The sequence below is a fragment of the Poromitra crassiceps genome, assembly GCF_964638095.1.
Source record: "Poromitra crassiceps genome assembly, chromosome: 9".
Lineage (NCBI taxonomy): Eukaryota > Metazoa > Chordata > Actinopteri > Beryciformes > Melamphaidae > Poromitra > Poromitra crassiceps.
Window position 1 is genome coordinate 46268527 of NC_139630.1, and position 12271 is coordinate 46280797.

Sequence of the window (12271 nt, forward strand, 5' to 3'; positions counted from 1 at the left end):
GCCCATTCAACTGGTAGTCAGACCAAATAATACACATTGGAATTGGAAGTCAGATTATTTTGTCTTTGTTGTCTGTGTATTCAAGGATGAAGCAGTGGAGACCAGTCACAAAACAATAGTTTTATTTGTTTAAATGAAAAGAAAATACACTATAGTAACAGGGGTAACATTGCAATAATCTCAGGCAAACATTAAAAAGTTTACAAAAAATGCCATTTCACATAATGATGGTATACTAACAGATGCAATATGGAAAATAAATCTTCTGGGATCGCTGAAATTAACCAATCAGTCTGTAGACATTCCCATTGTTTAAAAAGGAATAAATCACCCTCATTCAACATAAATCAATAACTGCATGGTCCAACAGTCCAATAAAGATAAAGGTCTACTACGGTATATATAAAAAGATTCACATATTTTTTTTATAGGAACTGAAAATCCGTTAAAGAAATTTGGATTTGTCCAACAACACCCAAAAAACTATGCTTTTATCCATTCTGTGGAGCATTTCCCCAAAACAGAGATCCCTCTTCACCAATAAGTTAGTCCTGGCAGCATTTAGCCCCATCCTCAGCACAAACTAACTACAAACTAATGTATGCTGCCAAGCTCAGCTCAATCAATTACCATATAAAGCCCATCATTTTGAATTTGTACCCAGTTATGAAACCCCCTCCTTTCCAAAATGTACTGAAAATGTTAAACCCCTCCCCTTGACAATGTTGTCCCTATGCACAGATCAATAGGGGAAATTTACCATGAAGTTGTTAGCAATTATAATTAGTGCAGGGTAAACTGCTCCTAGGTCTGTGTAGCAGGGACAACCTCTTCCTCTTACTTTCCAGCCTGCTGAGCCTGACGTCGCAGCAAGACATAGATCTTCTCCTTGATCCAGTCTTTGTTGTAAGGCTGGTATGTTTGGGTGTCGGCTCTGTACCTGGATGCAAAGAAAATTACATATTTACTGGAATTTGTCAACATGCAGACCCAACACATGATTATTTTTCAACAGATGAACAGATGAACCCTTGTCAAAATTATACTTACACAAGACAGCTCAGGTCTGCCAAGTCGTCAATAAAATCAAACAACTGACTGATGTCGTAAGTGATGGAGGGACTGTTTGGATTCATCCTCTTCAGATGCTCTTCATACATCTTGCAAACACCTAGAAGACAGGTGCAGAGAGTGAAAATCATTTAACTTAACAAACGCATAGAAGAGAGGTGCAGATAGTGAAAATCATTTAACTTAACAAACACATAAAAGAGAGGTGCAGAGAGGGGAAATTATTTAACTTAACGGTGCAGAGAGGGGAAACCATTTACGGTAACTTAACTTAACAAACACCTGGAAGAGAGGTGCAGAGAGGCGAAACCATAAGTATGTACTGAGTGACAGAAAATAGCTACAACAAAAAGCCAAAATGACCTGCTGTGCTGAGTATCTGTTCTAAAAGGACCCAGATATACTGTGATGGAAACCTGAAAATAAATATTGTCTGAGACAAACTGCCTTTGGGGAGTTTTAAATTTTGTGGGGACATGTAGTCAGTTCTGCATTCTAGAGTTAGACCTTTCCTTTTCTCTACAAGACCATGGTTAGCAGAGTTCACCGCCTCTGTGCAGAGTTCCCATTCATACACATAAATTAACAGCTCTCAGCTATAATTAGAGAGGCCATCCAAAAACATTCCCAAACCAACTACCAAAATGCAGGTAATGTCCTTTCTAGAAATGACCTCATACTGCAGCTCATTTATCCTGTTTTAGAGGCCATTTACACCTGGCATTAACATGCGTTTTCTGTCGTCAGATTACAATCAGATAGTGCTTGACCACATTAGCCTGATTTCATTTACACCTGGCGTTAGCATGCGTTTTGGGTGATCAGATTGCAATCTGATCATCCAAAATGGGTGTCCTCTCAATCCGCATACAGTTGCTGTATGCAGATTGAGAGGACACATTGCATTTACACTTGTGTTCAATGTGTACACATTAGGGATGTCAACGGTTAACCGTTAATCGATTAACCGTCGCTAACGTCGTTGTTCGGTTATTGCTGTCGGTCTATCAGTTAATATAAAAAAAAAAAAGCTCATTGTCTATTTACTCAATGAGCTCATGCCCAAACAAGGCGTGTCTATTTAGATGCTGAAATGTTAATGCTTTTTGTGTTAGAATTATGCCTTTATTTTTTGTTGGCTTTGCTGAAATTTATAAGTTTATTGCCATATTTTGATCAGGTAATCATTCCAAAATCATTCTGGCTCTTATATGGATGACAAGGAAATATATTTTTGAGAGCTTTATTTCCTGTTTATGTAAACATTACAACTTGTAATGTCAAGTGGTCAAGCACAATCTGATTGCAATCTGATGACAGAAAACGCATGTTAATGCCACGTGTAAATGGCCTCTTAGAGGCACCGTTGTCAGCAATAATCGCACACGGGAATGGACTGAGGAGGATGTTGGGGCAGCTGTAGCTCAGGAGGTAGAGCGGGTCATCCACTAATCGCTTTGGATAAAAGAGGTTGGTGGTTCGATTCCCGGCTCCTCCTCTGCATGTCGAAGTGTCGTTGGGCAAGATACTGAACCCCAAATTGCTCCTGATGGTGTGCCAGCACCCTGCGTGGTAGCCTGTCGCCATCGGTGTATGAATGGGTGAATGTACCTACTGGTTGTAAAGGCTTATAAATGCAGGCCATTTACCATAGGAGGTGATGACCTCATTCATACCCTCACTGGGCTCTCTGGTCTCTCTGATGTTTACACCTTACCATCACCATAATTATGAGAATCCATTTGAAAATGAAGTTGTGACTAATGTCACTTACCTATTAAAAAAAGTACAATGTATATGTATGCATACATACGTATCGTCGCTGTCGTTCCAGGACCTCGAATGTCCCTTTTTTCACTTTTTTTACTTTTTGTCATAAATCAGTGCCATTGGTCACCCTTCACATCTCTGTGTTGTTTTTACCAAATGCAACCAATGGAAAAGCATTAAAACGAGCTTGTGAGTAAATCTCCTAACGCCATTCGCCCTCAATCTGTCAGTCAAACCTCGAAATTCGTCCCCTACCTCTGTCTGTACCGCCCCACGCAGGACAGTAAACCCGGAAAAGTCACACAGCAGACGTGCTGTGTATTTCTCATATCATTTTGACTAATCCTGGCTTCCTCTGACGTTAATAGATCAATGTGAAAAAAGGGGGGAGCTACTTGGAGTTTTAAGGCAATATTTAATAAGAAGTAATATATCTGTGTACAAGCAGTTACAAAACAGAATATAGCTTCAATATACTACGGGCAAACAAAACGCAACGCGTTTCAACCACGCAGGTCTTCCTCAGGCTAACACTGCCTGAGGAAGACCTGCGTGGTTGAAACGCGTTGCGTTTTGTTTGCCCGTAGTATATTGAAGATATATTCTGTTTTGTAACTGCTTGTACACAGATATATTACTTCTTATTAAATATTGCCTTAAAACTCCAAGTAGCTCCCCCCTTTTTTCACTTTGTATACTATTGCCTTTTGAACTGCTTTGGTCCACACTTTTTGTGATTTCCTGTTAATAGATCAATCAAATGTTTTCCAGTTATTCCTAGGCTGCAAACTTGTTTTAACATGCAAATCGGAGTGTTTTCTGACGAGAATAAAATAACATTAACGCTACGTTATGTCAGACTGTTCTCATCCCAATGCCAAAGCCCCCGCCTCGGCCATGAGAGGCGAGGAGGGCTGCTGCGCAGCCTTAAGGGGGAATTATGCTCACCCTGCCGTGAAGGGCGCGTGGGTGGAGCGAGGGGCGGGCGCGTCAAATGACGTAAATTTGTTGGGCGTGATTATTCGCTAGCTCCGTCGGGCACTCGCGCAGTGCAACATTTTTTTCCTCACAGCGCGAGCAGCGCACGGCTTCTCTCCAAACATGTCCGCTTTCGAGCCACTGAGCCCTGAACACTGAGCTGTGTTTTCGCCACATTTCTTGACCCATGTGGTAGGCTATAAACTTAGATTTGCAACTGTTCGTTTTTAGTCATTTCACCAAGGAAATGTGTTGTGTTGAGAGCATTATTGAGAGAGATTAAAAGCAGCACAGAGTAGTAGGCTATCAGGGCTGAGAAGTAAAAACGGCTTTCAGTAAAAACAAGTTTGGTGAGTCCTTCATGTGCTGATGTGCGGTCGTTTGAGAGTGAAAGCGCACTCAGTACTGCACAGCGTTTCATTGCGACTTTTCACGGGCTGTTCTCACCATTGTACAATACATGCTGATCACTTTCTGAGTATAATGGCATCACCCCCAGCGCGAGGTCTCCACGGTGACTCACGGAGACTCGCGGGGCCCCACCCCCACGGAGCTTTGCTCGAGTATAAGAGCACCTTAAGGCCTTTGTGGTTCTCTCCCGCCTGACTGGCCGGGAGAGAGTGCTTCCAAGTCAGACTGATAATATAAACAACATAATTTGAGCTTATCCAGGTAAGATATTAATAAAGTAATGACACATACAGCAGGAAACTAACTATAATTAAGACATGTGCCAACTTTGACAACGTTTGGTTCAGTATTTTAAGAGCAAACAGGTTTTCTTTACTTCCTGAAAAGTTGCAGTTTTGGAGATTCGAGGTCCTGGAACGACAGCGACGATATATTACACATGTTTTATACTTTTTAAAATATATACCATGCACATAAAATAAAGATGTATACATTATCTCGCACATATTCCAAATTATAAAGTTTTTCCCAACCATGTTTGAGTGTGGGATTGCCCTACTACTCTCTCTCATCTCATCTCAAGTAATGTCATGTAGATGACAGTGAACCCTACCAGGTTGTTAAAGGTAAATTAAATTATGTAGATGGTACATTTGCATGGCCTAAAGCCTCATTGAGGAATTCTGTTAGGGAAATGAGTTGTTTATACTAAAAAAATAGATGCTCTCTTCTTGACACATCAATTAATGACTTGAATAACAACAACAATAATAATAATGAATAACTCTTTAACATCAGAGGACTCACCTTCCATGCATTCATTTACTGACTCGTAGTCAGCATATGTGCGGCCCTCGGGTCTCTTCGTTGGCTGGACAAGCAAAATTGTGTGCGACTGTAACACAATAATCAGCGATACCCGTGTTACTGTATGATCTTTGCAATTCAGACTACACATTCTGACCACTTCACCTCATAGTACAAGCAGACATGTGCGTATCGTACAGTCTCGGTAGCCTTCGCCACACAACATTGATAGTTTTGACTGATATTGTTTAATGCATAAAATGCTGCCTAGCTAATGTTAGTTTAACTATGATGGTTAACCCGACTCAACAGAAAGAAAATTGATGGACGACGTTCAGATAAGCCTGGTCAAATGTGCTGTTTAACCGAGATGTTCATGGCAGCAGAAGAAATGGGTCAAACATTGCTTTGACACAGTAACTGTTAGCTTCGTAGCTAACGTAGTTAGCTTAGCTATGTTGGCTTTGGCATTTAACAAAATATAGCAACGTTTTACTGGTTGGGACGTGAAACAAAACCACACTCACCATGCTTGCGCTGACCTCAGGCTTTGACTATTCGTTTTAAATGCAAAAATGCGTTTAAATGTAGTTTCTCGTCTTTCGATTCCCCGTGCGAAGCAGCTGTTTTACCAAAATACACAACGGAAATTAAGTACAATGCACTTCCGCTTTCTTCTTCTTTTTGGTGTTTAATCGCGGTTGGCATCCAAAACGTTGCATTACTGCCACCTACTGGTTTCAAACTGAACTGAATTGAACTCTGCAACAACACCCACAAATCTCCTTGCTGCATCCACAATTATGTCAATTTTCTCAGACTTCTTTTGCACTCCACAGCAGTGCATAAATAAAACAGCTCGCACACTGCAAAAGGCTCCAGTGAAAAATATTTATTGCACTGCTGGAGTGCAAGATAAAAGTTAAAAACACGCACATCCAGGTCGAATCCGGCTGATGATAGAGCAGTCTGCTCGAAATGTAACCAACGGTGCAATACATATTTTTCACTGGAGCCTTTTGCAGTGTGCCAGCTCTGCACCTGCCGGATTCGACCTGGATGTGCGTGTTTTTAACTTTTATCTTGCACTCCAGCAGTACCATAGCCAAAAAGGCCAGAAACTTCACTTGATCTTTACGAAACAAAACTCATCATACATGCATCCTGGCTGATTTGACCTCTTTAGTTTCCTGTCTCACCTCCTCACACCTACAGTATAGGCTAGGTTTCTTCCTAGATCTCTCCCTGACTATCTCTGCCTCCTTACTCTCTTGGGGCAGGTATCCTCCCATGCTGCATGATCCTTCGCAAAGAAGACACTTTTCTTTATATGGAGGTATCATGAATTGGGAGGGAAGGGAGGGGGGGGGGGTGCAGCCACAGACTGGCACAGCCTATGGAAATTGTACTGGCAACAAAGTTATGTAGACTAGTCTGATATGGATGATCTTGGTGTCAAAACACACATTTTGTATGATTTTATGACAAGGAGTTCAAATGTGGAACTTTAGAATTGCTCAGAAGCTTCCTTCTATCTGACAATTCAAGAGGTAGGTGTGGGCAGTTATGGCAATCACTTATTTAGATTTTATTAAGCGTTAGTTTCCATCACACACGTACTCCTTTGTCCATCAATCCAGTACAGACACTTTATTGAATCAATTTTATTTAACCGGGGTGAACTTTATTTTTTCAAGTGAGTCCTGACAAAAAAGGCAACATACACAAATGTATATATTGAGCTATACAGACAATAAAAGCAATAAAATACAAGCCTGGGACCTTGGGAAAAAAAAAGAAAAAAGTTGTATACTTTGAAGGGCGGTCAGGTGTTTAAATGTAGGACTGGATATGATACATATGATGCATGTGATGATATGCATGTGTTAATCTTATCTGTGTGTGTGTGTGTGTGTGTGTGTGTGTGTGTGTGTGTGTGTGTGTGTGTGTGTGTGTGTGTGTGTGTGCGCGCGCGTGTGCGTATGTGTGTGTGTGTGTGTGTGTGTGTGTGTGTAAATGATGTCATATAATATGTTTCAAAGAGAGGGCATTCAGGTTCGTCCCGTGTATAAGAGGTATAGATGTTATGCCCTCGCCCTCGAGACGCCCCTGGTTGTCGCCATCCTCGCAGCAGTCTCTCGTGGGGTCGTTCTACGTGGGGCGTCCCTCACCACACCTCCACACTCTCTCTGGCACGCCTCAATGGACACAAAGTTATTGGCGTTGCCCTGGCAACTACCGTACCAGAAGTCGGTACATTTGCCACTGGCTGAATCATAGTAGACTCGGACCATCCAGGTATCGCAGGGACCCTGCTCACTTGGCAGGGAGCACACATGACCAGTGGGAGCATGGACAGGGGCGGGTAGGTGCTCCTGAGAGAGAGAGAGAGAGAGAGAGAGAAAGAAGGGGGGGGGGGGGGGGGGGTGATTAAGAAAATTAGCAGCTACGCATCCTCCATTTTTATCTGTTCTATTCTAAAAATCCATTCAACATAATGATGATGACTGATGCATTGTGGAATCCACTCGAGGTGGTGGACACATGCTATAGCGACCTGTCTGTGGGGGGAAAAGGCCAAGTGAGATGTAAAGTCTAACAGGAAAATAAAACAGTCATTATTTTGACAAAAGAATGCAATTCTTACTGCGGTTGTCTGGTACTCCGGACATCCTGCTCTTCCAAACCCTACAGCTGGAGTCACCCCATCCAAACAACAGCCAAATCTAATGGAGAGAGACTTTTCAGCATGGCAAACAAACATGTCAGACGTTGTTTGGGAGGAGGGGCAACAGGAAGCAGTCTTACCTGCTGGGAACACACGAGTGGCGCTCGGTGCTGCAGCCCTCGTGCCTGGGCCCCGTGGCAGACGTGTGGCCATCAGGACAGCAGCCATAGGAGGTCTGTGCACAGTAAGGGCCAACTGAGGAGGCGTAGGGATCATAGGCAATGTTTGAGTGTGGCCTGGGGTCTAAAGCGAGCAAACAGAGATACAGACATGGTTAAACATACATACTGTATATACTGCTTCTATATATACCTGTGCAAAATATAGGTTTATTTTATTTTGTATGCATTTGGGATTATATTTGGTAGTAGCTGTGTAATTTATTTTAGGATCTAAATATGGCCTTTGGTAGTAAGGTAGTAAAAGAAACCGTTTGAGAGAAAGCAGTAATCACAGTCTAGACAGGGAAACTTAAACCATGAAAGTATTTTTCTGTCATTCCTGAGGGCACATTAAACTGGATTGTTTGGGTGGTCTTGTACGCACTTTTAAATAAGTGTTAAATAGCTCTATATTACAGCAATCACTGATATAGAGTGTTTGGTCAGTAATGTGTGTCTCCAAGTCCCCCTGCTTTGTGGTAAACAGAAGAGAAACGTTCTAGTATCCCATCCAGAGAACTCCACAAAGAGGATTGAGTTAACATGGTTCTCATTCCCAAGTAGTCAAATACTGATTGGGTTGGTAGAAAAAGGTTTTACCTGGGCATGTAGCCTACCCAAAGTAAGAAGACTGGAGCACTCCCTTAGTCTGCACATTCTTTTTATTTAGGGGCTGACTGACGTTTCGACAGATGAACTGTCTTCCTCAGAGTCAAAGCGCTGGGTGTCTCTTTGGACTTGTTTTGGGTTGGTGTTCTGGACCGGACCAGCAACCCAAAGCATCAGTATTTGACTACTTGGGAATGAGAACCTTGTTGATTCAATCCTTCCTGCAGAATCGCATACATCACCTTTAACAGGCACGCACACACACATTTCAAACATCACCGAAACAAAAACATACATACCTGCAGACTCTCCTGGAACATAGGGCACAAATCCTCTCATTTCGTGTGATCTGGGGTCCTGCACACTTGGGACCACTAGCGAGAGAGAGAGAGAGAGAGAGAGAGAGAGAGAGAGCATTGAGTAAATAGAACATACACTAAAGAAGAAAATAGTGTGTGGCAGAGTAGGATTTGGCTCACGTTGTGCTCCGGGGCAGGGCTGTGAGTTGCACGTCTCCACTGTAGTGGGCCTGCCACTGCCTCCACAGCTGGCCTCTGCATAGGGATTCAGATCTGTGTCCAGACAGCTCACCCTCCTCTCCCTCACCCCGCCACCACAGCTCCTAGTGCACTGCAGGGAGACAAGACGAGAGGTCATTATGAAGTCAAACAAGTAGAAGTAGTAGTAGGAAACAAGTAGAGAACATGGACATGATAGCTTCCTTTTCAGTCCGCGCCACTCTTAGTAGGTGACGGGCCGAAGGCAGCAATCTGCTTTCGTTTTTGAGATGATCGATCCCCATCTTAAGGTTAGGTTCTTTTTTCATATGAACTAAATACATTTCTTCTGAACACGATTCAGTTTGTTGGCAGCCTCAACTCGAACGCAGTTCAATGAAAACTTAATTTACTAGACCAGGGAAACGCTAGGCAATGCTATCGCAAAAACCAATCAACTGCTCGTTCTAGCGTCACATGACTTGAATCAGCCAATGATATTCGCGCAAACAGGACGTATAGGAAGTGAACGAACACAGAACGAAGCCTAAGCTGTCAGGTAAGTCTGTTTTATACATACCTCTAATAGTGACCGGGGCCTTTATTTACTGAGCCGCAGAGAGCCCCGGGCCTTTGTTGGAGGCAGGCCTATATTAGAGTAGAGGCCTTTAATGGAATTGAGGCCACTATTAGAGGATTGATGGTTGATAATGTTTAGCGAATAGAATTCACAATCGTTTAAATAGTAATACTTATTACTTCGCTACATCTTTGATGCAGTCAATATTGGCAATCGGCTAGCGTTAAATGAATTGTCATTACACAAGTTGTCTCTTGCTGGTTAACGTTACCAGAGTGGGAAATTAACGTCAACTTTTTATAGTAAATCATTATTTTGTGTCTTAAATCTACCAGCCACTTTAGTATTTCACCAGCATTTAGCTGCAGTGCTAAATTCTCACCCTGCACCTACTGTATAAGGCTGCTGTTGCAGCAGTAGTGGCCTTGTGTCCATCTACAATGAAGACAAAACCCAAGACTGTGTTACAGTAGGCTAAGTGTATCTTGTCCTATAATTAACCAGACTAGACAGAGGTTGAAGTAGAAGAGATAACATTTATTACAAAAGTTTACATCATCTGCAGATCACCAGTTACTCTTGTCAATATTTTACCCTAAAATGTTTTAGTATTGATTTTAAAAGAATTGCAAAGAATAACAGTTTTATGTTCTCCTGTAGGATATGTGTTTTGAGAAGGACTACCGGTACATCCAATGATATCCAGAACTTGAGCAACTTGTTTTCTGCCAAGCTGTGACTGCGACAAGCTGCAAATTGTTTATTGTTTATTATGGATCCGCATTAGTCTGACTATTCAGACTATTCTTCCTGGGGTCCCTGCAACATACAGAAAATACAAAACAATATAATGCAGTATTACACTGCACAAATTAGGGCTAGGTGTGACAGGAAACATGTCATCATCACAGATTGTCACTTGAAATATAGCCCAATTAATTAGTATTTCATAATCTTACTTTTTCAACTGGAAAATGTTCAGTTTGTAGCAGCAAGGTGCATACCTCAGAAAGACTAACATTTTTTAAGTCCAACATGAAGTATTTTTGACTCTGAAGAAGACAGATTATCTGTCAAAATGTCACTCAGCCCCTATTGTGCAGACGGAATGAGTGCTCCATGTGTCTTTACTCCAGGTAGTCTGTGTGAAGTGTCCAGGTAAAACTTTTTTCTATGTACACTATAACATTTCTCAATTAAATGCTGTCACTAACACTAACCCATCATTGCACACTCAAAAATGCAAAATCCATTATTCAGCACTGTAAATGTGTTGCAAAATTGTTTTAGTATGACTAGTTCATTGATTGTTCTTTAAAGAGTCTCCCACATTTCTGTTATTTTGGAATAAAATTAGATGCTATACCACATGTCCTGAAATGTAATATTATGCATAATTACTTACATTTTCTGAAATCACATTAGGAGGGGTTATGCATTGTCATTTATGCTGTGATAGTAAATAAAAGGCACATATATACATTTCCCCATTTATTACCAGTAAAACCAAACATGAAATTATACTAACAAGTACTGCACATAAAATGTAATTGATGCACAATTGCAGTTTATTGTTTTATCAAATTTAATGATAGCCTGTCTATGTCCAGGTGTTCCATAGTCAGGGTCCCTACACATCTCCAATTGAAAAAATTCCAGATCTTGATTTGTTTTGAAGGTTTTGTCTGGTACTATTCAATATGATTCATGCAGATAAGACGGCTTGTCCCTGATAACTAGGTCATATCACTGTATAGATGAAGACTGTTCTTCACAGCCACAAATATCAATATGTGAGATGATTGGCAGGGTTCCTACATGCTTTCGATTTTTAAATTACATAGTTTCCCAGATTTCTGTCTCTCACCAAATCCCAAAACTATTCAAGGCCTGGAAATGATCAAATTAATTAATTAAATACTTTTCCAGACCTGCGTACGAACCCTGCCTGCCACAACAAATTGTCTACAGGCTGCATATCGAAATTGTTGTCTTCCCCAACGTCAACAACGGCTGTTCATCCCATACAAGGCGCAAAATGATGTGTAGTAGCCTGGAAGTAGCATGGAGACAAGAGTGTTGCAGCACATCTCTCCAGATCTGCAGGGATCGAGGTTTGACCTGACCTGACCCTGACCACCTGACCACACTAGTGTAGTCATCGCCAGAGGCAATGTTCTCTCCTCTTGGAAGCTCTAATAATAGAAAATGTAGTAGTTACTGTATGTTACACGTGGCTAACGTTAGCTAGCTTCTGAAATGTTTACGGCTAGAATTCATTAGATCGTTAATGCTACCGTAATCTAGCTAACGTTAATGTTACGGCGTCCACCCGCTATGCCGACCACCCACAATGCCGACCTTAGGTTTAGGCGTGGGGGGTGGGAGAGGTTAGGTTTAGGGTTAGGGTCTGGGGGAGGTTGGGTTTAGGCGTGGGGGGTGGGGGACAGGTTAGGTTTATGGTTAGGGTCTGGGGGAGGTTAGGTTTAGGCGTGGGGGGAGGTTAAGTTTGGCATGGGGGCTGGGAGAGCTTAGCTCCAGCCGGGTCCACCAACACGCTGCACGCCGCCTCGCTCAGCTGGTTCTGCTTGTGGGCTATCGGCATTGCGGCCTGTCGGCACTGCGGCCTGTCGGCACATAGACGCGGCACCAATGTTAC

At 42.1% G+C, this 12271-nt stretch overlaps 1 protein-coding gene across 1 annotated transcript; it reads right to left on the minus strand.

Annotated features, from left to right (window-relative positions):
• Window positions 1-99: 99 nt before the first annotated feature.
• Window positions 100-5688, minus strand: LOC310782474 (enhancer of rudimentary homolog). Its single transcript, XM_083643148.1, has 4 exons — window positions 5565-5688; window positions 5038-5125; window positions 1051-1171; window positions 100-940 (listed from the first exon to the last, which is right to left on the minus strand). Exons 1-4 carry the CDS (start codon window positions 5565-5567, stop codon window positions 838-840), a joined length of 315 nt encoding a protein of 104 aa, XP_083499274.1. The 5' UTR covers window positions 5568-5688; the 3' UTR covers window positions 100-837.
• Window positions 5689-12271: the final 6583 nt, after the last annotated feature.

Coding starts and splice junctions, on each gene's coding strand:
- LOC310782474 (XM_083643148.1), bottom strand. Junction 1,172..5,037: donor AGTAAATGAATGCATGGAAG/GTGAGTCCTCTG, acceptor CCTGTCTTCTAG/GTGTTTGCAAGATGTATGAA. Junction 941..1,050: donor GCAGACCTGAGCTGTCTTGT/GTAAGTATAATT, acceptor CTTTGCATCCAG/GTACAGAGCCGACACCCAAA.